The sequence below is a fragment of the Buteo buteo genome, chromosome 13 (assembly GCF_964188355.1).
Source record: "Buteo buteo chromosome 13, bButBut1.hap1.1, whole genome shotgun sequence".
Lineage (NCBI taxonomy): Eukaryota > Metazoa > Chordata > Aves > Accipitriformes > Accipitridae > Buteo > Buteo buteo.
Genome location: NC_134183.1, coordinates 34,952,491 through 34,979,432, shown reverse-complemented (window position 1 = coordinate 34,979,432; position 26,942 = coordinate 34,952,491). Strand labels below are relative to the sequence as shown.

The window sequence follows — 26,942 nt, the reverse complement described above, 5'->3', positions numbered from 1 at the left end:
GCTATAATAATTTCTGCTATGCTCTATTTTCAGAAATCTTCTCCATTTAGGTCTAGAGTCAATTAGTCTAAATACAATCAAAAGCACTCACAGCAAAACTAATCCCAGAATACAAAGAAATTTTTTCAGGTTCATCTTAAACAGATCCATGACTTGGAGCCATATTTCTTGAATCTGAGAACATACCAGAACTACAAACCCATCAGTTTTCATTACCCTGCCACCCCAAGATAAGGCCTGCTTTCACTTGCTTACACATTGTAACATGCACTCAATGTTTCAAACCATCTAATTCCATTCTAATCATGACCAGCTGTCCATAGTTGACTTTGACACACCAGTCAGTTGTGCTGTGGTGCTACAAGGGGTGCCTTGAGTAGTCAGATGTTCCTAAGAAAGAGTCCAGACCATTCCTCTAGAGAAAGCAAAAGGAGGGGCTTTCTGGACAGAACTTTTGGTTATGTATCTTTGAATTAAATTCAGGTACCAGCAAGGTTTTGATTAATGGGGTTTAGTTTCTTTAAGAAAACACCTTTCACAGCTCATACCCATAGAGTGATTGCCTAAACAACAAGAACATGTTTCTTTCAGAATAAACAGTTCTCTTGTCCCTACTACTGTTACTCTCAACAGATCTGACCAGGGCTGGGAAAAGGGAAAAAAAAAAAAACACAAAAACCACACCCAACAACTTTACTTCAATACATGAAGGCTAGCCAGCCTTGTGGCATGCCTATTAGTGTTCACTCCTGTAGGAGAGAAGGTAAATACAGGTAATTACTTTCACTGGCTAATCTTAAGCCTACAGTTGTTCCAAACATACACGCACCTTTCAAAGTGAGGAAAAAACATTTCTGCTTCATACTAAGGATTTCAAAATGATGCACTAACTTCTGGAAGGCTCCTTGATTCACTCTTTTGGTTTAGGGCTTTCCATTCCTAGAGGAACTAGACTATTTTCATTCCGTCTCACACGTCTAGTCATTGCCCCCAAAGACTGCCAGTGGGCATTCATAGGAGTAACTGTATAGATCTATCTGAAGTTAATTCAGATTAGCTTAGTTCCATGTCAGTTTATAAATTACTGCTTATTTGCAACAGTAAAAACATAGACATTCACTAGGGACAGAAAAACCTTAATTAACTCTGCATGTACTTCAGTGGGGAGGAGGTCTCTGCCAAGAAGCAGGCTTAATCCATGTACTCACCCTGAACCATGATGCACAACAACAGCCGCAAGGTCATACAGGCAGCTTTCTGGGCCACTGTTTTCAGGCTGTGGTTAAAAAGACAGAAAACTCTTCAATCTCAATAGCACCTACTATATAATTTGTAGTAAAGGCATAGGTCAGTTAACACATTTCTACAGAAAGTACAGGTGAGTCTTCATACCTCTAACAAGTAGCATTTCATGTCTAGGCCTCGTAAGGGAAACTCAACATAGGTATCAACCTTATTTCTCAGATATGCTGTCCAGTGAAATCGTTTCAAGTGTAAGCATAGCACCTACAAAATTAAAAAAAATAAAAAAATACATTCATTAGAGAAAGAGGTTGAACTTAGTGCTAGACATCTGCAGTTGCCTACGGGAGGGGTTTAGGTGTTGGTCTACTGTAAATGGTTGAATCATTATTTCCTTTGACATATTGTCACACTGTTACTTTTCATGCTTATACAAACCTTTGGTAGTTTCTGAATCCAGAATTTTTTGGTGGACTTCTGTTTCTTTTTGCATTTGTGACACATATACAGCTCTGTCTCATCAAGTTCTTCCAGGTCTGTAAAACTCCGAAGACAATCTAAAAAAAGAACAAGATACAAAAAAACCAAAACACCCACACAAAGAAACCTGATTCAAGATGACATCAAGTGATTTTTGTAACGTGAAATACAACAAATACAGCAATATAGAAAAGGTGTGCATATCTACTGCAGTCATTCTAGTTGTTATATACATTTGTGCAGCAAAAAGCTGTGTAATAATGTGTTTTAATACAATAACATTTTTTAACATCCAGCATTCCCTGTTCCTGAAAACACAGCTATAAGCAGTTCAAAAGAAAAAAAGGCATTCACGAAATTGCCATCTTTCAAACAAGATTCTGTCCTGACATTCAGCACAATTATTTTCAAAAGAAATGAAATTACTTTCTAACAAAGAATATTCTGCTTTTAAAGGTGATTTGGTCTTGGGTACAAAGTGAACACAGAAAATAATGGGGTTTTGATTAATATTTCACAATCTGCAGCAAGTATATTCACAAATCTTTAAAAATTAACATTCTTTAACACAAGGTCAGTAACGGCACTACTGCCCAACTTTGCAGGGTTGTGTTTATGTTGTTCAAAAAGCAGAACACCCAAGAGCCATCCTTACTATGCGCAAAGGTGCATACTTCTAAGCACAGAGCCTTAAGCAAATGCCAACAGGCAACAATGCAGATGAGTGTTGGTTGGAAAGACTGGCATACATTAGAAATACTCTGACCACAAAGAAAAACCTCTGCTGGAATCCTCCTTGATATTTAGCTGACCTCCTGAAGCACTTTGCAGCCCCAGTTTATCAAAGTAGTATGTCAATACACAGTGACTGGGGTAAAACCTGCATGGAAAAATTATTTTGGCACCTTCTACCACAGAGTCTCATAAAATTAGACGGCATGCACACCAAGTCACACCCTAGGTGAAAGCCTGGCTCCTCTGAAGTAGATACTCTGAAGAGTATATATACTCTTAGTCCTGGTAAGGATTTCATTATCCAAGCACTCTTACCTCGTAGTGTGCACATTGGTCCACTTTCCTGATTTTTAGTACGTTTATTTCTGAACTGACTTGGAATATCTAGTGAAAGGTCTAGGAAAACAAAGATTAAAAAAAATTAGGGCTGAATAAAACAATGCCCTATCTTTTCAGGCTAAAACTCTGGTTCAGTCATGTGACATCAAAATATATCAAGTTTCAGATTTATTTTTCTGCCTTAAGAAGTCACCTGGTATTTTGAAACCAAGAGGCACCTTACCTAGGAATGGGTCAAACTTTCTAGATTCAGTCCCACATATTAGGCAGTTGACTTCATTTTGAAGAATGCCTCCAAATATTGCTGTGACAACAGTAGACGCTCCATTTCTAGACAAACCACATCAGAGAAAAAGTCAGTCAGAATGTCTGAGCTTAATTTTCAGTATCTCTTATATGTTTACTGCTTACAACTCACTGCTACTAGGCAGAGCGGTTTTGTCGATGTGTAACAAACAGTGACCGAGTTCAAACACCAGGCATTTCATTGACCCCAGAATTGTACAGTGCAAGTATTTAGCTACTGAAATACTTTTGCTTTATCTTGTATCTAAAGAAATTGTGAGCCACGCATGCTCTAAGCAGATGCTGAAAATTTCAGTGTTGAAAGTATTCTGGTTGATTGCATTTCTATAGTGGAGAGCCGATGCCCACAGGGGTACAGTATTTTAACCCTGTAATTGAGGTTGTTTCTGAAACAAAAATTCTTCCTTCTTAGGTGGGTTGAGCATATTTTTATTTTAATTCTACACCCTTTGTTACAAGTAATTTTGACTTCTTAAAGCATATTTCTGCACTTCACTTCCAAAGACAGCTTAAGTTGCACTAAGATGTGAGAAACAATATGCATCATCATCATTGTTCTCTATGCTTTCAGTACTCTTTTACTTAATCTCTTGAGCAGATTATGTAATGGACTTACTTCTCATAGTCCAATTAAAAAAAAAAAAATTCTAACTTACTTATATTATTACACAACTTCTAAACTTGCTAGTTTGTGCTTGCAGATCTGACACTACAAGCCTGCAGAAACCTGTGTTCCTTATCTGCACTCCACCTATACATCTTTACAGTTAATTTGAATGCTTCTTGTTGAGCAGAAGGAAATGGCTACCCCAATAAACTGGCACTCAAAAAGAGAGCGTTCACAGCATATTTATTATTTTAATGTAGGCATTTAAGTGTATGTGACCTTAATTTGCCCTTGACAGAAGGCAGCTTACTCCACCTCACCATGCATTTGAACAGCCATTCTCAAGACAAATTTACAGTAGATATGTGAACAAAGTTTAAATTCTCCTTGAGTTTTGACATTCAGAATGTTGACAAAACAAAATTGGTTTAGTTTTCAAATACACTTCAATTTTAAGAACACTTTTAAGATTCTTTTGTGGGATTTTTAAGCACCAGCAAAGCAATACAAATGTGGTAAAGAGTACAGTCTGAACTCCAGGCTTTCCCTAATGAAACATCTATAAAATCCAGATCCCTCAGACCTGCTTACTATGTCCTAATCAGTATAGGAAGGGAAAACTCACTCAACTCTTACATAGGGAATCCAAGGACTTAGGGACCAAATGTGCAGGCTGAACTGACTTGACTTAACATTCCTTCCTGAAGCAAATTAAAATGTTTTCTCTCTGTGACAGTTTCAGTCCGAGAGAAAACACACCTGGGACAGAATTCAGAAACAACAGTATTTTGAGAAGTACAGAAAGAGAAGGGAAACACATGGATTAATTCTATTTCAAGACACACAGTAACACGAAAAATCAAAATTACCAGGAAAAAAAAGCAACAGCTTTAGCTGTGTTGAGTGATATGCAAATATAGCAAGATCATCTGCAGGAAAATTGACTTCAAACTGTAACTGCATTGCTTAGTCATTAATCCAGGTGTGCTGACATTTTAAACCCACAAATACTTGGCCATCTTTTTTGCTCCTGTACCATTCAGGCCATCTATCACCCAAAGACAATGAGATTGTCTGAACAGAAGAAAGAATTCTATATGCATATAGAACAGAATATACAGAGTTCTTGGTTTTTATTTCTGAAAGAGTAATGAATTAAAAATGTGTTTACAACTTTTAGCCTGTATGCTCACTCACACCTATGAAAAATGTTGATCTAAGACACTTCCTTTTGAACAGAAGCAGCACATCCTACAGGATGCTATTCCTTTATGACCTGTAGCTTTGTAATTCATAACATTACAGAGGCACTAAAGAACACTTAAACAAGGAACCATGAATTTGAAATTTCAGATCCACCACACACAGACCCAACACAAAGGCATTAACGTTTTGAAGAAATTAAAAAACACTTCTTACATGCAACATTTGTTGCTTGCAGATGATAGGCTAGAATTTTCTTGCAAAATTACTGAACGTGAAACACCATTGAAGCCACCCTGGAGTTCCAGGTGTAGATGGTCCAAAAGGTAACGCATGAACTCGTGGGCATCCTGTTGCTGGTATCCCCTTAAGAGAAAAGGAAACAGCAACAAAATCACCATATATACGGGTTGCTTTAGTGCCAACACACAGAGAGCACCAGAGTCACAGGAAGGAACCTTTGCTTATTTAGTAATACTGAGCAGGTTTTACAGAGACATACGTATTTTGTACCAAAAAAAAGTTTTCCAAGTAGCCTTTGGAAAGGTACAGCTATGTCTAGACAAACTAAGCAGTTTTGGTCCTTTGCAGCTCGCTTGCTCTCTGCACATCTCTTTTTGAGGATGGAGAAACATTGAAGAATATACATTTGCTCACATACATTGCTGCCATGTTAACTGGCCTCACCCAAACTCAGTCTGTGCTAGTAACATCCTAAGTCTCACACACATTAAAGTACACAATGGTAGCAGTGATTTCCCCTCACTTACACAAAGCATTTCTCCTTTTTCTCTGTTATTGACTGTTATTTGATTAGTTCTGCAGAATTGTTATTAATCACGTTCAGGCAGCCCACTATTCATCCCTACTTTGAAACTACTGTAAATTATGGTCAATATATTGACAACCTGACAAGATTCAAAAGAAAGACACCACAAAATGCGTTGTTCATGTGGGATTCAGAGTTACTATTTCTGAGTGGTTTTCATTCAGCTACTGATCCTGCTCACTTTAGTAGTTCCAGGTGTTAGCTTGCCTGTTTGTTCCCCTCCCCACCAAAGCCAGAAATTTAATCTTTGGGTTTGTTTTCCACATGCATCCTTCAGCAACAGTATAAGGTTTGAAATAATAATTAGGATGAAAGAGAGACTTCTTTCCTCTTCTAGGATGAGATCTATAGCCATGCTTAGAATTGCACACCTCCCCTACATAACCCACACACCATTTGTTGGGAGAGGGAGGTAATGGTGGGGTATCCAGAGCATCTCTTGAGCATTTGGATTTGGTAGGATAGGGCTCCAGTCTCAGATGTGTCATGCTGTCAGCAGCAATGCTGCTCAGAGAGTCACCATTATTATTTCACCACTAACAAACTTAATTGAAGGGAACAGAGAAGCCATCAGGGTAAAATATGCCTTTTAAGTTATTTAAGCTAAATCACACATCAAATTTAACAAACAACTATTCATTTGCCATAAGATGAATACTGAGATGAAGTAGGAAAGCATACATAGTGAAACAGCAAAAGCTTTGCGCAACGCTGACATAATTATGCAAGTCTTTGTAGGCCTAGTTACAAAAACCCCTACACAGTAGAGTTGGCTTTCCCCTCTTCCTCTTCTCCGTTCTTTTAAGCTGCTTTATCATGCCTCCCCTGCCCCTTTTCCTGCTTGCTACTCCACATAAGTAGTGGCAGTGACTGTCACATAGGAATGTCTGGGAAAGAGCAACAGAGATGGGGGTTTTTTATGCTGCTGCTCAGGGGAGGGAAAATGTCCGTAAGACTTATGGCACAGTACCCAGAGTTGAAGAGAAATGAGAACAGACTCGGTGCAACAGAAGTATGCAATGTAAGGCCAATGTGCTCAGTGAAGAACATAGGTATGTCCTACAAAAGTATTGCTAGGAGGTAAATAAAGCCTTTTCATCTTGTAGAATTACAGTAATGTTTTCTTCCACACTAGCAGCTTTAAAAGAAATCACCGAGTCTGTATGTAGATCTTACAGCACCCTGAAAAACATGGGCAAAACTACCTACCTTTTACAACAGAAAAACTGGCACACAGAAACACTGCTGTGCTTCAACAGGCCAGAGTGCCGTACAGCCAAAAATAGGACTTATTCTACCAAAGTTGCAAAATAATTATACATTATTATGGAACAAAGTAGTAAAACAGAACTCAACTTCAAAGCTGCATGTTAACTGTGCACGCTATAGGATAAATTTGAAGTTGCTGAGATAACACAGGATTTGCTTAGTTTACTGAATACAGGTGTCTTCAATTTAATAAACATAAGCAATCATAATAAACAGCTGGAGATGAAATTTATAGAAAGTCTTTGCTTCAAACACCTTTTCAACATTAAATTCCTCATAAAAGATCTCTGAGGTATATGGCACACTTGCTCTGCAACAAATTCGATTAAATAACCTTTGGAATCATTCCACATTGTTGGTTGTGCTCATGTGCTTATACTTGCATACAAATACGTTAATTATAGAGGAAAGATTCTTTGGATTTGTTAGAAAGCATAAGTATAGATACAGATCTTTAAAAGAACATGACGATATAGACGATGCACTGTTTAAAATAAACTATGATCTTAAAGCCCTTCAGCAAAAAGCATAGTTTCTCTGATAGTCAGCTTGTGTAATAAAACTGATCTCCATTGACTCGAAGCAATTCGATTCGAGCCCACCTCTGACAACAAGGTAGGATATAAACAGGAACAGTTACTAGGAAAATAGAGCAATAAATTTATACAGCAATAAATTTATACAGCAATAAATCAGCAAAATACACATCTTGCAACTCAGTGTGAGGCTACAGCTATCTCTGCTGCTGTCATTCTACTGCATGCTGATTTTATCCAACAGTCAAGGAGCAGGACTTCCACAGCAGCGTTAGAGCCCAGAGGCAATCCACTTGTGCTTATACTAACTATAAATTCCATTCTCTACTCCCTGTACGCAACAGAAGACAGAGGGCCATGGAGTGCATCAGCAGCAATTTTTTCTGTAACCTTAGCACTTGCAATCCTTGGAGGCAGGCACGACATGCCTTTAACAACTGAAATCTCTCTGGGCTAAAACAATTAAACTGTGTTTCCTCCGCCTGTCCCATCACTTTGGGCTTCATAAGCACAAGCCAAAGTGTCTGCTGTTCACATGCTACTGGCTCTGGCTGTCTTTCACATGTATGTCCATCCACCTTCTCCCAATCTCACAAGAAGCACACAAGGTAGAACTAGAATTGTAGCATCATTAGCTTTTACAAGGTACAATTAAGCACTCAACAAATTCAGATTTTCTCCCTGGATCATGTGGGAGCAGGGATCTACTGAGCAGCTGACTCTATTCTCCATGTGATTTAATGAGTTCTCTTACGAATTAATCATGGACATGCTCCCAGCTAACTGGAAATAAAAAGGGGAAGAACCCCAACAAACAGCACTTTTAAAAGCTGTAACAGAACCCACAGTGCTGAAAATCTGCTTGAGGAACTTTAATGAACTCATTTCTCACTTAGTCTAACAAGAATTATAGTGAAGACTGTAATAGGAAAAACTGGTCAAGGACATTATGGATGATGTTCATTTGCCTATAATGTTTTGGTCGCTGCTTGCAACTACTGGTATTAAACTTCCTTGATTCTCATAAGCCAAGTGAAACATATTAGGCAGTGTGAAGAATAGAAGAAATAGATTTGGGTTACTCGGGTTACTCATTGAGCAGATGTGTTCACAGCATCTTTTCAGCACTGCTGGAGATGTAACAGATAACAGAACATCTTTACTACCTGAGAACATGGAGCAACTTACCTTCATCACAATATATCCTAACAGGTTTCAGTGCTCCTTTGAAAGAGGTTCAGGGGCCAGGACAGGGAGACCTTGGAGAGGAATGATACTTTGATTTACTTGGGTAACCTTCTTTTTCCCTTTCTTTTTATCGTCTTTTTTGTCAGTATGGGCACAAAACGCCTATTATGCACAAGATTTTTTTCTTATAGCCCTTATTTCATGTGCAGCTGGTGACTACAGTATTTTGAGAGAATCAAGGAAGTTTCAGCCAGTATGTTTGCATTTAGGCCTGCAGGTGCTGTACCTTTTTTAATCTGACTACATCTCTTTCTTATTGCAGCCAAGCTTGGGTTCTGTCAACACCACGCACTTGGCACTTGCCTACCAGTCATTATCTTGATTCTTCTGCCCTTTGGAGCACTGGCTTAAAGGTGCAACTACTACTATTTTAGTATTTGAGATATTTGTCCTCTCTGACACTGCTACACGTAGCATGTGGTAGAAGGGCGGGGGGAAGGAAAAAAAAATAAAAGAGCACTACTAATGAACACAAAACTGTCCATCAAAGTGAAGATCCTTTTCAAAGCATATTTGTGGGCATATGGGAAAACTGCATAGCGTGCATCCCATGGATTCAGCAAATTTTAGGGTAGGACACCAGCAATACAAGGCTGCAATCAAGAACATTGTTCTTATTTTACAAAACTTACCTAAAATTTGGCATGATTTTCCAAACAACGTAAAATAAAGACTCTGGACTAAATGCAGTTTGGCTTCCTTGCCATAAAGCACAGAGCGTCTTTCTGAATTCTTCTACCAATGAACTGGAAAGAAAGTAAAAGCTAGTGATTAATATAGGTTTGTGTCACAACCCTTAGAAGTTTACTAGCTCAATGGTAGAAATATCAGATATTACTTTGGTTAAGATTGTAATGATCGGGTAAATATCCTTTCCAGTACTTCAAAGATTTTATGTCCAAAAACCTACCCATAACATCAGAGAGACACAGGTTAGGAAAATTACATTTCAGATGTTGAGGAATCACCTGGAAATCCATCCGTGCTTCACCATTCTACCATAGACTTTGCTAACATTGTCCCTTTAACACTTGCTCAAACAAGCTACAGATTGTAAATTGCTTACTCTGCCTTTTTTTTTTTTTTTTTTTTGTATGTTCACTGGCAGACACATTCCCATGACCGTATTTTAGCTGGAATTAAGTAACGTAATGTCTGGAGTACATATAACTAGCACTTCTTAACCTTACTTTAAATGCAGTTACACTCCAGTGCTTTCTGATGTATCTGACTGCTTCCCCCTGCAGCACCAGATCTATGTAAGCAAACTACAAGTGACACAAGTTTCTTTTTTTGTGCAGCCAACTATTTTTCTGTGGCTCTGTTTCCCCATGAATCATTTTTCTATGATTCTGCAACACTGAAAGCCTATAGTGGCTCTACTACCTAAGCATTTGCTGTTTTCTGTAAAGTTCAGTGCTAACAAGGAACATGCAGCTTACACATTGTTATCCCCCTGGCTCCTGGTATGGTAAGTTCGCCTGCCTGCCGTCTTCCCATTCCTCAGCTCCACAGCAGGCAACTCTTTGAAGTAACAGCAAAACTGTTGAATGTTACTACAGAAAAAGGAAAAATGAATGAAAACCTTAAAGGGCAGAGAATAGAGTATTATGTATTCTGGAGCCTGTTTTTTGAAATGCATAAACACAACTTCATGCAGTGATAGAGGATGGCAATCACAACAGTTGAAGGTACAAGAAATACTGTAGCAAATACTTATCTTCTGTAAATGACTGAGCAGATCTGTGAATATCATCATCATCCCAACTACCTGAAATAATTACATTTTGGCTCTGCTTGCACTAAGAGATACCATGACAGACTGAAGTATCAGAAGGCATTCCCTAACAAACCAGACTGCATCTGCTGAGGAGATTAACTCCATGTCTACCACCACCTATCAATTCTAACCTCTGCTACCACAGTCCCAGTAATGGACCATACGAAGCATGTGCCTCAACTCCTGCCAGTGAGCCCTGAATGATGGAAAAGAAAATGGAGACCAGTTAGTCCTGCTATAGCCTGACTCAGTAGTCTCCGAGAGAAGTAGGCAAATTCAGAAATGCAAAAGGGCAATTCCAGAGCAGCAGTGGTCTTGGCAGCAATGAAATGAAGCCTAACATCTCGGCACTGCAGAAACTGTTCTCCTACCCACTTCCATGAGACCCCATCCCTCAAAGCACTGTCTCTGCTTTCACGGTGACCATAAGCATCAACATGTTTCAACAGCCTCAGCAATGAAAGGGCAGTCTCCTTTTCTGCTGAGGATACAGCAGGCTTCCTCTGGAACACTGCATCACAGGAAGTCCCTCACAATACAAGGCAACTTTATGGTACCTGCACACACCTGTTCCCGCAAATCCAGGTACTCTTATGTACAGTGGTAACTTGCCAAATTCACTTGCCTGATGCTACAGCACACAACCACTCTCACAGAGGCGTGGGGAAAGCTTCAGAGGTACCTGAGCGACTGAAGGATTGCATTCATGAAACACGTATTCCCCAGGTTCCGAAGGCCTGTGGCACAAAGGGCAGTGGTGCTTCCCTGGAAATGAGAATGATTAAGTTAAAGAAAGACTTATCGTTGCTCCCCCACTTTCTCCCCACAGAGCTGTTACTGGTGTATCAGCATAGATTTAAACTATTGTTTGAAAAGTGCAGTTTCAAAGCCAAAGCAACCACTTCACCAGCTCAAACTGCCCTGAAGCTCCATCTTGACGTGAAACCTGTTTCTTACTCGTTCCTGTCAACAGAAAACTCTACGAAACCTTTTCCTGTACAAATAAATCTAGAATAGGACAACACAGAGTTAATCACAGACTTTTATTGAAAAGTATTTGTGGATATATATGTTAAATAATCACACTCTGATAATGTTCAGTGAGAACTGGACAGCAATTTCCCTAAAGTGCCTTTGAAAAATGAAAATACCAATCCTTATCCATCTAGTCCCATGTCTAATATGCACAGCGTGGCAGCCTGCAGGTTGTTGCTAAGTCACCAGCCCTAGCCTGCTGTCTTAGTGGGGTTACATGGTGGCCAGGAGGATTTTTGAAAGACAGACAACAGCATTTATTTGGGAAAGAAGCAGTCAAGTTAGACTGTGCAAAGAAAAAGCAATGTGTTGAATGAAGAGAAGCAAAAATATACACCATTTACAGTCTAGGAGTTTCAACAGGTTAGAGCAATGTTACCCACAGATAAGCTTGCTTTTCACCAAATAATCTTCCAGGTGGGCTGGGAGGAGAGGGAAGAGAAATGTTGACAGTGTTGCATTTATGATTTCTAGAATCCGCAACACTTGGACACATTCTGTTGTCTACAAAATATCACATTGGAAGTTCAACAAATTTTGGGGCATTATTCATTGTTTTAATGGAATTTAAAAGCTAGACTATCTTTTAGTAGTAGTATCTCAAAATGAATGTATTCCTTGACCCCAAAGACTGCATGCAAATCCAGGTTACTAAATATGTATTCAAAGTGTTCCAATAAAACTTATTTTCCTCCCCAAATCTACGACAAACATCATCTCTGGTGAAGAACTGACAGCAGGATATTTGTGTATATGTTGTTAAAAAAAAAAAGTAGCATTATTTACATAAGCAACTTACCAATTCAGTAAGAATTATTTACAGAGACACCTGTTTTCCAATAAAGGAAGAAAACTTTTAAGTACAAACACTACAGTGTCCTTAGCATATTCTTTTCTCACTCTTGCCCAGGGGGAGACAGCATGGTATTAATGCAAACGGCAGTGCCCTCTCTTTTCTAGATATGGAACCAGTGTGCCAACAATAAAAACATCATCTGTTGCTACAGGCAATATTTAAGTATTAATAAAACTGAGAAAACAGCACAGACTATGAAGAATAAAAGCAACATTAAGTTCATGCTTTCTAATTCTGTCTTCTCCATATCTAAATGTTGCCTAGAATTTTCCTTCTGGTTTTTACTGGCTTTGAGTTTTCCAGACAATGATGCTGTGTGTTGCCATAGCAAAAAAAACCCCACTATTTCTCTGAGGCTTCCTCAATCACCCCAAGATCGGGACAGTACAGAAAGCATACACAGCACATTCAGAGGACCCTAAACTGCCTGTACGCAGCACATTTTTAAAGTAACTAAAGCCCTAGAGACTTTGCAAAACAGTAACTGGCTGCTTTGCTCCCACCCCACCCTCTTATTTCCATTCATACTCCTCCCTAGAACTTTTCTCTTCATAATCAGGTTTGTCATAGCTGAAGACAGCTATTACTTCAGCTCCCTTTGACTACATTGCTGTCCTGCAGCCGCAAGGGCCAAGGAGGAATAGCTCTGCTCTACCACTCCTTCTGGCCAAGGGTGAAAATGAAGCAGTTGCATACAACTGGGTCTGTATCTTCCCTCTCTGGGAGAGGGAAAAAATCTGGGAGAAATTATGAAGATTAGAAACTCCCTCAACCCAAACTGTGGAAAACAGAGACATTTGGTTTGGGGCATTCTTTGTCTGGAAGAAACTATGCAGCCCTTTCAGCCATCTAGCAAGGGCTGGATCATCCTCTCCTGGGTGCTGTTCTGCAGATGTGAAGTTAAAATAGCAGGAAGATGAGAGATGAGAGTGAGAAAAACTTTAATAATAGTCCACAGTTCATCTTCAAAGCAAGTTTTACTAAGGTCTTCCAAAAATTTGTTGTTTTTTTACTTTTCCTAACAATTACTCTCTTATGCCCCTAGAAAAAGACAGTGCACCTGCTTCTTTGCCTTCTGTACTGTAAAAACAAACAAACAAAAAGACAAAAACTCCTTGTCTGCTCAGAAAAGTCTTATGTCTAGCCCTGTGTTAATCTCAATAGGTACTAGCTCCTTCCAATACTGATCCTAGCAAGCTCAAACTGCCCTGAAGTTCCATCTTGACATGAAACCCTTCTTAAGTACAGGGAAGCTCAAAGTCTAGGTCAACAGAAATGCAGCAGAATATCAAATGTTCCTTTGTGAGATGGGGCATTTCTAGGTGCGTGCTCAGGAGATGAGAAAGACAAAGTGCACCAAGCAGAATTTGGGTAACTGACTGTACATATTTCAAGTCTAGGCCAACTATAAGCCTCCACAGGTTTAGAAAAAACCCTTAAACTCACTGTACCGGATCTGTTGTACTTACATTTACTTTTAATAACTTGCTGTTCAGAGATGAGTTTTCCAATAGTTTTCTTTTCCTATGTCTGTCTGATGGAAAGGCTGAACTGTTGGAAAGTAATTAAAAGAGGTTACTTACTATAAAAACAAAATACTGTGTGAAATGGACAGACTACACCTGCCATCAGTTGTCATTAAGACAGCAAAGAGCTTCCTGACTGCAACATATGCTTTTCATAGTCTTGAAATAGACACCACCTCCCTCAGAGTACAGACACACATCCTATTTTCAACACTAATGTCCGAATTAATGACATTGTTATGCATGCTACAGTATGTGCCCTGAAGAGTGGCCTTATTAGCATGCTTCTTTTCATCTAAAATATTGATCTTTTTCCTTAATCAAAGGAATACTTAGTGCAGAATTTTCCATAAAATACTTCTGTCAGAAGAATCATCTAAGCCTTTAGAAAGACAATTTCAAAAAATCAGGACAAAGTAAAGTTACCAAAAATCAAAAATATCTCGAGTGCTAGCACTTATGTATTATAGCTGACTTCTCTTACTTAAGTAAAAATCATAAGGTTATAACATTTGTGTAATACTAATACAAAGTTAGAAGAACAATTAGTTATTCTTCTCCACATCACTGGAGATTACTGGCCCCTCAATTCTACCAGTTTATGATTTCTCTCTAATCTAATGGCAAAACCATAACTTCTTCCAGATTTGCGGGGGGTGGGTGGGGGTGGGGAATGGGGTGTCTTTTTTTTTTTTTTTTTTTTTTTTAATTGAAAAGCCCTCCAAACATTCAAAAGCTGTCATTACACACAACAGGAGCCTCCATGGTATCATTTACCTCCCAAAAAGTTAGATCTCCTGGACCTTTCCAAAATACTAATGTGCACTTCTCATTATGCTTAAACATCTTTACTTCTCATTACATACGTGAGAAGCCCACCAAAAAGAGAAGGGAAAATAACGAAAATGTTAATATTACCTACAGAGTAAGTGAAAAAGATTGTAATATCAACTTTTCAGTGGAATAGCACCAGATAAAGGCAGAGGAAAAACATGTCTCTTCTGTACGATTCCAAGTTCATAAGCCTTCTTAATCTTTTTGTTCGGAAACCAAACTATGCAATTAGTATGAAGACTACTTCCACCTGCATTTTCACTTCAATGTCTCTGCTCCAGAAACCTACTCTAGTTTTGACAAAACTATGATTTTGTTCTTGAAATTCTCTCCCACGTATATGGAAAAAGACCATAATTACTGGCTAGGTACCAAGAAAGTTAATAGGTATCTAAATTCCTGCATCACCATATGCTACTTTTAATAAGATTCACTGTATAAGAAACAAAATGTATGAGATCAAATTCATTTGTTCTGCACCTCTGCTTCTCAGTGATGAAAACAATATTTAAACATACACAGTATCACACACATAGAAGCACCAAAATATATATATTAAATACATATATACATAGAAATGCCACTTAAATTATGCCATATTACAAGTCCACCCAAAGCAGTCTGGATATAAACAAACTACTTACTTTTCCAAGTTCTGTAGGTGCTCTCTGACCTTCTGTACCAGGCCTAGCTTGGTATCATTGACTACAAAATCATCACAGCGGTAACTGCAAGAAAAACATTTATCAGAATGTACAAAGGATTTCAATGAAGTACTCCAAAACAATCATGCAAGCCTACATGTGGCAAGCACTGAAGTGATTCAGTGGAAGATTATGAGGGGAACAGGGGAGCACACCTACATACTGAGCTTTGTTCTCTGAAAACTAGCCTATAGCAAGAGAAGGTACAGGCACTATCTTATTACATGTTTTTTCTTCTAGCTCAGTTCTTTATTAGGAATCGGAAGCATGACGTACTGCTTGTCCCAATGCAGAATTCCAGTTCAACAAAAGCTCAAACATACAGTGTAACCAAAAGCAGCATCAGTAGACAATCCATAGAAGACTCATCAGATTTATCCAAAGTCACACCAGAAGTCTGTGGCAACTCGCACCTCGTGCTTTAACCACAAATATCACTCAATCTCTCATATAGTTTTTATATATACAGAAGCTCTTCCAGTGTTAAGCTTTTCCAGTGTTAAGCGTGCAAAAGTAAGTAACTGAGCTGAAAAAGAGAGAGGAGCTGACCCCCCCACTGCCTCACAGCAAATGTAAAGTGAAGGCAAATCAAAATGTCCTCTCAGCAGAAGCAAGGGTTACAAAAGTCTACAATCCTATAATGTTCGACAAAGATCTCACATTTCCCAAGAAGCAAAGATGTTAATTACAATTTAATATTCAAACTCTGGGCTTCTAACACCTCATATAGTGCACAAAGACAAAGGTTACAGACCATTTCTGAAGAGGGAGGAGGAGGGTCCTTTAGGGAATGCTGAAAAAAAACCCCACACCTTATTTCACTATTTTCCTGAGTACATCTAAATTCACACGGCACATGTCGATTTAAAGAAATGAGAGAGTAGCAAAGAAAACTGTCATAAGGAGAACAAGATGGAATTAACTTCTGCTGCTTTGCTGTATTTTAAATCCCCTGCATTTCTTGCCCTCACAAGAGCAAATACAGGTCCCAGAGTGATGTGGACCCTCTTATCCATGCTCTGTCTTCCATTTGTGAAGGAAAGATGACACCTGTATATAGGGGTGGGATAGTAGAAAGGAGAGGAGAAGGAAGGACAAAAATCCCTTAAAACCAAGAAACACAAATGCTGCAGTCAGTAAGGAAGCCCAGCCCTGCAGAATCCACACCTGCACATCAGTAAACCAAGAATTCTGTGCAGCCTGCTTGAGTCTCTCTCAAAGGAGGCAGTCAGTAGAGTGGAAGCTTTACTGCTATGCACAGGAGCTGCAGATGACGTTTCACAGTACTCTTGCAGGCTTAGCCAAGAGCTAGCTCAAGAACTAGATAACCCATATTCTGGCATGAGAAACAGGAAGGTAAGAAAAGACTTAACACCACTTGTACCAGCTCTTTTGAGAGCACTGCGATAAAAAGGGAGCAGAGACTTGTCACAACTTCCCTTCACCCACATCCCACAAAGCTAACTCAGCTCTGAGCAGTGTTTGTCAGCCAACCCTGTGCTTACTATGAAGCATCAAATTGCAGCTTCAAATTCTGTCAGGCAACTGAACGCTTCCTGTGAAGAAAGCTAACTTACTTTGGATATGTTTAATATCAGAACCGTAGCTATTTCTCTCCTTTCCCTTTGCCACAGCACTGACTCAAAAACGAAATACATCCTCATCATCTCAGGTTACTCCTTTGCTGGAGCAGATCTGTGCTTCATAAATTAATGAAGCTATCAACTTCAGGCACAACTGCAATTTACAACATTCTTTGTTGCTAAGTCTGTGATGTAGTTCAAAGGCAACAGTATTGCTAGTGTTAATTCAAACACTGAATTCTTGAGGAGACTACAGAGTTGAGAAAGTAAAGGCCCTTGCCACCAAAAGGAGTCTGTAAGACCAGTCCGTCCAGGATCTCTGTTGATTTTTGCCTCCAAGAAGAGAAATTAATACAACACTCAAGATTTCCAAACACTGAACACAGCAGTTGTGGATACTTACACAAGATCTAGAAATTATTAAGTTAGCTATTGCCAGATTATTTTTTTTCCCCAAAAGATTGCCACAGACCTCGTTAGTCTGGGAGGGGGAAGAAGTCTGTAAACATGCTTATTTTTCAGCCATGTTTTAAGTAGTCCTATTCAGCTTTATCAACCACCTACAATTAGCTAATGAAGTGTTCCTACATTTGCCACTCTCACAGGACACCACACCTCAAGGACAACTATCAGAGCAAACTACCCAGCCCAGCTTTGCTGAGAGGTAAATAGGGTGCAGGTGGATGCAGTACAGTCCGACTCCTCCTCAATACCAAATGTGTCCACACCCCCAGGTATACTAGCACAATTTTATTGCTACTCTAGTTGTGTAGCGACTAACATTTACAAACAGGGAATGAAAGCAGACACAAGCTCACCGAAAGCCTCTAAGCCAACTTATTGCTGAAAGATGATTTAATACTTGCTCCTGTGCCCTAAAGATCATGCTAACCTTTTTTTTAGTCTGATCTTACATTCCAGTTACATCTTTACATAAAACTGCAAGTTAGCACTTTCCCCAAGATGGAGGAATAAAACTAAATACGTCATTAAATGTCACGGTCCTTGCAACAGTGGAAAAGTAATTTTAAGATTCACTTAAAAACAAGACAAGCTGCTTTTATTTCTCTTTTTAATGGGCAGGTTTTTTAAACTACCTTCCATGGAACACTGAGGGTTTAGCACTACTACTAGAAATAACAGCACTACAACCAATCTATTTTGGATAAACGAAGTAAACAGCACAGGACATAGTTTATGCTTTAATAGCTTAAAGTTTACTGAGCCCACACACCTTAAAGGTAAACTGAGAGATTACTTCCTATATGTGAAGCTGACATTCAAAATAAATGTTTAATTTGTGATCGTCGGGGTTATCACAAATTAACAATATACCTTTCTGAATACAGCAGTTCTACAATATGCTTTTAACAGCAATTGTACGGGACAAATTCTATACTTCAAGGAGGGTCCCTCATATGGATTAGCACAATATCTTCCTCTCTACACACTTTCTATTTTTAGCACCTCTGCCACCTCTAAGGCCTGGTCTTTTTGGGCCTCCTTTGTTGCTAACGTGGCAGCAAGCCAGTGAATGTATGCACTGCTCTGGGGAATACTTATGCTTAGTTCTGGCTGTTTCAGTAGGTTACAGAATTTCATGCTATGTTTAAAAGCCAACTGAAGAATTACAGAACAAGAAAAATTAAGAAAATCCAAGTTTCCTTAGTTGTGCTAACTCCTTACATGAATAAACTAAGAACTCAAGTTTTACTGTCTTGATAAAAAGCTTTTTAATCTCTTTAATTTCCACTGATTGTAGAATGCAAAATAATGGTCCTAAACAATCTCATTTTCAGATGCTTATGCACTAGCACAGTAGGTCCGTTTTTTAAATAGAACCACCACCACAAAAAGAAAGACTAAAAAAGAATTTTTTAAAGTCCTCGGCATTTAGTTATTTTTACATCAGCCCACAGGGGCTGGGGGGCACACAGGACTGGATGAGGACATTTGCACAACCATGTGCCTTTAAGGAGGCTAATGGGTCAGAAATCTGACCTGCAAGTTGTGTATGGGATTAAATGAACACGGGAAACATATTATGCAAATACATAAACAGGGCAGCCTTTCTTCTTCTCTGCTAACCAACTGTCTTTGCACTAGCACAGAGAAAACAAATTTACAAGAGTCCTCTTTCAGGAAACATATTTCTGAAAGCAGGCTTCTTATACATATCATTCTACTTCTTGTGCGCAGAAAAATGACCACTAACACAGCAGGAGAAAGCATCATATGATAGCTTGAAGATAAAAAAGATCTGTACTTCTTGCAAACTCTTTGTGCTTAGTACTTTAGAACTAACTGAAAGGCTGATTACCTCCAACAAGTGGAATTCAGGGGTCTGTTTTTCTCAGTGCTTAGGGTCTCAAACATAATTCAGTCTGAAGATTTAGTATTGCATCTACTGTCTCAAAAGTGACCAAAGAATCAAGAGAATTGTACTCTCATAATAAATAAAAGATTAACATCCTCTCAACTTTTCCACTGTGAAGACTGAACAGGTGAATAGGACATACAATAAAGATCAAAATCCTTTGGAAAGCAAATCCCTAGTTGCCTAATACTTGAGGATACCTCAAGCATGCCTGTATTTTGAAAAACATTATCAATTCATAAATACAATAAAAACCTCACCTCAAATTAAAAAAAATAAAAATTAACCACCATCCCACCAGAACTGAAACATTTTCTTTTCAAAGCTATGTTGAAAGCTTGTGATCATGTAAAAGAAAACATCTTCCACGCTGAAATGCAGTTACAGGAGACTACTTGATCTCATTTTGGTTTACAGCAAGACTGCATGTGAACTATAAACAAAATTCAGTAAAGCAAAGTAGGTTCAACAGTCACATAGTATTTCTTCCCTTTGGGCTGACAAGAATAGCTAAGGCAAACCCTGGACTGTGCTCTCATGACTGCATGAAAGGTTATGACAAGGCCAAGGAAAAGCAAAGGATTAAACGTCTTCTGCTTCGAAAAGAGCCCATACAGGCCTGTTCGCTGCTACTATCATGCAAGCTAAGAAACACAGTAAATTGGGATCCATAGGATAAAAATGGAACAAGAGTATTCTACTCAACTCTGTGCAGTAAACAAAATGGCAAATAGAAATATAAAAGTCAGCACTGCATCAAAATACGTCCATTATTTTTACAGTAGAAGTAAAATTCAATTAAGTCTTAGAATGGTATTTTCTTGACTTTCAAATTATTGAGGATGCCCACATTGCTAGCATAAAATATTATTCTTTAAATAAAAGTTCACTTAAAAGAAACATCATTGCATAAACATAGCACTGTCTACTGGATTCATGTCTACACTGAAGAAGCCAACAAATAACAATTCAAAATTCAATCTCCAGAGTAGATAGTTACGACTTGAATTCACCCAACTATTTGCTTTAACTGGCAAGCACTATTAGATAGCAGCCCCTGCAGTACTGTCTGAAATAAAGGGGCAGAAGTTGGCCTGAATGCTTTCTACTTCATCTTTACACATCTAAGCTCATTTCCACTGAAAAAAAATGGGTGCAGTAACAAATCCAGGTATCTTTTTCTGATTATCAGGTGGGAACAAACTGAAATATCTTAAATGAAAGCAAAGATACACTGCTTTTGAAACTTGTTCAGCTTCACATTAGCATGGGAGAGTTACAATTTGCTAGTGAATTATATGCAACAGGAACTCCCCAAGGCAAAGCTCTCTACAATTAGTTCCAGTTCATCCATAGATGACTCGGCCTTCTACTTCGATTACAGCAGAAAAGACATCACATGCTAAACTGCTTCTCATCTGTCCTACCACAAATATGCTGTGAAACACCAGTGAGCTTCCTAAGTGTGTGCCTACCTGATCCTCATAAGCACAATTTGCTTCAGTAATAGATCCCACAGTCCTCAGTTTGGCTGTCATCATTTTGCAATGCCCATGTTGGGTTTGGAATAAGGTCAGCAGAGTGCTCTGACTTGCTGATATAATTCATCAAGCCTCAGCAAGTTGGGCATACTATTTGTCATAGTAAATGGAGCTATAATCAAGACTTCAAATACCCTGCTAAAATTCCTCCACACATTATTACCTTCAGAGTGACTAGAAGACAGGTTGTACTTCAAACAAAACAAAAAGCCACAACGTAGAACTCAGTGGTTAACAGCATTAATTGGGAAAGTGGAATTAGCTTCCCACAACTGTTCCAATGCTGGTAACCCGTGTCACTTGGAAAAATTTTGTTTTCTAACTTTTTCACATAGGGGCAGATAAAAATGCTGGTCATTTAAATAAAATGTAAATGGAAGCAAAATCGCCGCACATCAAAGCTACTCAAACCTTTCTTCTATGCTTAACATCTGTACAGCTGCATGCACCAGCTTGAATAATTTTTTAGTTGCTACAAACAAAATTTCTTAAGGTGACACCACTTAACTGTGGTTTCACTTGTAGGGGAAAAAAATATTTGTTACGGAAGTATTCCTCATAAAACTGGATATCCAAACTTCAGCAAACAGATTTTTCCCTGATGAAGTACCCAAAAGATACGTAATTATTTGAATAGAACACCCATCAGTGGAGCTATATACTCAGTAATTTTATAAGACCATAACACTGATTTCCCTGAGATCTGCACCGTTCAAATTCTGCACTGCCACACCGCACAAGTAACAACATACATGGGAAACCATGAAGCTAACAGGAAATGGGGAAGCAGCTATCAACAGTTTTGCTGAGGGGTGAAGAGGTGGAAGATGCTGAGCACACAAAAGCATTGTTTTCAATAGACTTCCAGTCTTTGCTCTCTGAGGAACAAGGAAGATAGGGAACCTGACATTACCAGCATAACTATGAAACCTTCCTAAACAGTACTCATATCTCATTGTAAGAAACTGATAGAATAAGTCAGTCCAGGCCATTCTTCTGTTAAAAGAATCACTTCTGTGATTCTGCTATGTAATCTTGCTAGAGAGTTGATTCTGCTCCCCAACAGCATCCATCATTTTCCCAAACTCATACAGGTTGCACCAAATCTCCAAAAAAAGCAGCCTTTCTTTCAGAGTGAAGAAAAAAAGATTAATATTGGAAAAAACCCAAACAAAACACACACATACACACCACAAGTTCACATCTCTTGGGCAGGATCTATAGTGTATTACTTTACTTTCTGATATTCTGACAAATAAATGGTATGTGAAAGGCTCACCAATTTGATGGAAGGAGCAACTAAAACCAAACAGCAGTTATTGCAATTAAAAGGTTAGGTTCTCAACATACCCCAAAGCAAACAGAAGCAACTCCAAATCACATAAATAGCATTTATTTTAAAAAGTTTCTGCTAAGTCATTTGAAATGTGGGAGTTTAGCCACAACCAGTCCTACAATACACATGCAGAAGCAGAGGGTTATTTCACAACTGTTTTTAAACAGCCAGGTCTGGAAATCAAGAGATTAAGTGCTCAAAAATATGTGAAATATAATGCTTCAGAAGATTCTAAAAGTTTCCACCTTCTAGTACATAAAAAGTTGTCAAATTACAGCGTTTAAACCCTTACCAGTATGTACTGTAACTACTGCAATCCATACACACGGTATGCTGAACTTTCTCTTGTTTTTCTGTTTTCTTATGATTGGTCATAGGAATCTGTGCATCTTCATAATGCTTTTTTGCATGGCCATTCACATATCTAAAATAAATGAAAAACAAGAAGTCTTATACTTTTAAACAGTTACTTAACCAACATTCATTGAAAATAAGAAAAAAAGCAGCCTAATAAGCATCCAGTATTTATACAGGCATTAAAATAGGCAATTCATCTGTGTGAAAACATTGGTTAAATTTTCTAACTTTTTACCCCTTTACGCTCCCATGTTGTCCAAATTAATCTCTCCATCTCCTTCATAGCAACCACAAACTGGCATCCTTCTACCAAACCCCAGGATCTGGGACCTGAACAGCCTGATGCATCTTCACAGCTGAGAAAATCATTAGCTCCCTTTTTCAATACTTGTAATGTGGTTAGTCCTCCATATTGCTTTCCCATATATTTTTTCTTACAGCTCTACTTTTTTCTCTACCCAGCACTCATCATGTTTGTGATTACTTTAACAGTGTGCTGTCCCCTACATAAAAGCACAACCATTTTAAGCTTTCCCATTCTGCAGCACAATTTAATATTAGAGCGTTCTACATTTTATAAAGTTCGTGAATTTGAAAAGCTCTAGGGCTTGGGGTCACACAACTGAAAAAAGAAATCTAAAATCCTACAGCTCTTTTGCTGACATAGTGAGCATTTTCATGCTCAAAATTTAAGATGTAGGAAATTAAGCATCTTTAATTAAAGAAGTGTCATTACAAATGCAAGCGCCCTAAGTATCAGCTGAAAATCATTAACACTTAGAAGTGCATGGCCAGACCTCAGGTGAATTCCCTCCTCCCCCATTTCTTGTTTGTTGAACTCAGAAATGCTAACCAATAGGAACTCTGCACATGCTCCACATGAAGGTCTTTGTATTCTACACTTGTTCTCCCACATGCAGGTGTAAACAATTCTGCTAACGCAGCTGTGTTAGTTACGGCACTGAAGCCACAGGGTTACCAACATTGCTGTGCTGGCAGAGTCCTGCAGCAACTATGTCATAACCCGAATGAGACAGTTGTGCTTGCAGGAGTTGGTTTTCTGCCTAACAATGCAAATGACAGGTTTATAAAGCTATGCTCCCACCAGAAATGCTCTGCTACTCAGTAACGTTCCCTATGACCCTACCTGGAGGATGTACTTCAAGCGAAGATCTGAAAAGCTCTCTTTCTCTTCCTTTGATTTCAAACATTATCTGAACACAAGAACATGCCGTGTGCTTTCATGATCAAAAGTGCTCCCACTGCAAGGTCTATATTACATTCTTCTCATTCAATTGTTTTCCATCCTAAGGATGGGAGCAGTTTGGAAAGCCAAAACAAACTACATAAATAACTGACTCAATGTCTACTAACTGCACACAAGAAAGGTCACATGTGGACAGTAATAATGTTTTTTTTAAATTAATAACAAGTAAAATATTCCAAACTATTTATTTCACACCGTCACATAACATGAAGTAGCTCCCCCTCTCTTAGCTCTCACCAAGTATAAATTTATAAAATAAATTAATAAATAAAAAGAGATAAAAAGGGGTTTGTGCTGAAAACTCTGAATAGGAGACACAATTAAAATTGTAGCACTTACTGCTATCCAGCTCAAAGAAACAAAACCTGGAGTTATTGAATCCACTTTGAAAGACAAAGTCACTAAGTTTAATGATGCCTTTCCAGAATAAAAGCACACCAGCACAGACACTATCCTACAGATGAAAACATGTTGACATCTCAGATACTGTCTAAATGTCAACACTAACTGCATTCTCATTAGTATGTGCATCTCAAACATTTTTGTAGCAGCAAATAACAGCATTGACTGTATCATGCCTCTACAAATTCTTTTGGTGTACTTCAACTAACACAGACAAAAACCAGGTGTACTCTGAAGGAACTCTGATGGTAGCTAGTCCTTATATGTTATGGCAATAACTTAATTCCAAAACTACACTACAGTACATTTAAGGTATTTTCTGTCTAAGCTGGACAGTTGCTGTTCTTCTCAAAATAAGCTGCGCCACTTTGGATTTGTGGGTTTCCAAGAATTCTTACTGGTTTAACCTAATTACAATAGAAACATCCTTTACAGAATGGACCTTTACAATAATCCACTGAATGAGCAATTCTCCAGGCACTTTGTGAGCTGAGCAATCACATTCACCATATGCTTTTCTTTGGGGAAAAAAAAATTATGTCAAGTATAATCTCTGGACTCTCATAAGGTAGCAAAGAAGTGTGTTTAGTATAAACATACAATGTTAAATGAGATCATGAAAGGTTTATTTCAAGAAATTATATATAAGGCATTCAGGAAAATTTTGAATTAACTGCCTCAGTCAAGCAACAAAGGAAAAAGATAAAGGTCTGAAAAGATTTGCACACTAACACTTTGTACTCACCTTCCACAATGGACACTTGAGCACGTCAAACAGACCCATGGACTTTTATTTGACCGGCACACTATAAAAGATTTTAAAAAAGTGTCAAATGAATTGGCTCTGATATTACAGTTGTATAACACATCCTGAGCACTAGCAATAGCTCTGCTGACTCCACCTTAGCAGTACAATTATATAAAAGAGCCCGTCATGTTCATTAACCTATATTAAGGACTAAACTAACAGACTGAAGAGCTATTGACACTAAAGCACATTAGCCTTCTGGCTTGGGTTTTAGTCACAGGCTACATGTTTACCTGTTACTTTCCAAGAAAAAAATAAAATTTTTTGTTTGTATTATATCCACATGAGGTCTACTTGATTTTGAAATACAATACAGAAATATCAGAAGCACAAGTAGCAAAAACACTGGTAAAGTTTAAAAAACTTTCTTTTAGCTTTTAATAAGGCAGTCCACAGAACACAGGAAAAAAAAGCCACAGCGCTTCACTTCTATTTCATAAAACTTGTTATACAAGAAGCCATTTTAAAGAAGATATTGCAAGAAAGCCTGGCAATCTGATAAGAAGCACACAGAATTACTTTGCAATGCCTGATAATACACACCATTTATACAATACGTATTCCTATGCTGCAGTAAAGGCTTTATCCATAAAGATTTTACCCTTTCAGTCAAGCACAAGCAGCTGAAAAATTAAAATGTAACACAGTGCTGTGCTTTTCAATCCATTCAAGACATCAGAAGATGTTATCTAAGTTTTTAGCTGTCTTCTGAGTCTAGAAAACTTAAATTAAACAAACATGGATTTTTTTTAAGCTAAAGGGCTTAAAATGAAAAAACAACAGATACTAGAAAATGATGGAACACCATCCCAGGGTGGAGTCACAGAAACAGGATATTTCAACTCCTACTCCAAGCCAGTAGCAAAGAGTGCAAATTCAGATTAGAAACAAAATCTCAATAAATAACCCAGGCAGGCAGAACACAGTAAAACAGGCAAAAGCAGAGCAAAACTGCCATTAGTCAAGTCAAGAAAAAGTATATGCGTCTTTATAAACAACAGCCATTTAGGAACTACAACTAAATCAATATTGAAACCTCAAATTTTGAGAGGAATTCCATTTTGGATCATGTCATTGAAGAAGGGATGCTACAATATACAACACTTAGATTTGAATGAGGTAAAATTGTTAACAACTATGCATTACCACAGAATTTACAGAAATAGCATTACACTTTCAAATGCCCAACTAATATGATGAGAAAAGAAAAATGAAATGCTAAGTGCACTTCTGCAAGGGGCGAAAACAACAATAAAAAGACAACTTCGCTTATCCCAAAAATACAAAAGGGTATGATGCCACCTAATTTTTCTACACGCTATAAATAACTGCTTCTTGGAGCAGCCCGTCAAGAGTCACAGTAGAAAAACAAGACATCAGAAACATGAGGGTCTGTAAGGCCAGGGGGAAGAGGGACAAAGAGAAGAGGATTAAACCTAGTGTACACGTAAATTATTTATATTGTTATTTATTGTGGAAAAGCTTGAGAACAGCCTTCCCTGACTGGAGTCACACCTTAGAAAAAGGAACTGAGGAAACAAGCATGCACAGAAGCTGCTCCAGGGCAGGATCACCCGAGCAGGCTAATTCAGGACTTCTAGCAAAACTCAAAAATAGGTTCACCAAGCTACAAACCATGGTACATATCAAACTGATCGAACTGTTAAGATCAAAGACTATCAGAGAAAGCCAAGCTAACAAAAGTCAAAGAAGTTTCTTTATCAAATTAAATGCTAATTAAA

General features: G+C 38.3%; 1 protein-coding gene across 6 annotated transcripts in view; it reads right to left on the bottom strand.

Moving 5' to 3' along the window:
* Positions 1-26,942, bottom strand: part of USP3 (ubiquitin specific peptidase 3) — a 48,383-nt gene that overhangs the window by 6,039 nt on the left and 15,402 nt on the right. For all 6 annotated transcript variants that reach the window (XR_012652832.1, XM_075045528.1, XM_075045531.1 and 3 more), the window contains exons 2-14: positions 25,138-25,198; positions 22,659-22,790; positions 15,470-15,553; positions 13,935-14,016; positions 11,257-11,339; positions 10,237-10,350; positions 9,427-9,540; positions 5,129-5,278; positions 3,020-3,126; positions 2,773-2,853; positions 1,681-1,799; positions 1,393-1,506; positions 1,209-1,276 (exon numbers count right to left, since the gene is read on the bottom strand). Coding sequence is in view for 5 of the 6 variants with exons in the window: in XM_075045528.1 (XP_074901629.1) it covers positions 1,209-1,276; positions 1,393-1,506; positions 1,681-1,799; positions 2,773-2,853; positions 3,020-3,126; positions 5,129-5,278; positions 9,427-9,540; positions 10,237-10,350; positions 11,257-11,339; positions 13,935-14,016; positions 15,470-15,553; positions 22,659-22,790; positions 25,138-25,198 (1,309 nt within the window). In the remaining variant the exon portion in view is untranslated. The remainder of the gene's footprint in view (positions 1-1,208; positions 1,277-1,392; positions 1,507-1,680; positions 1,800-2,772; positions 2,854-3,019; positions 3,127-5,128; positions 5,279-9,426; positions 9,541-10,236; positions 10,351-11,256; positions 11,340-13,934; positions 14,017-15,469; positions 15,554-22,658; positions 22,791-25,137; positions 25,199-26,942) is intronic.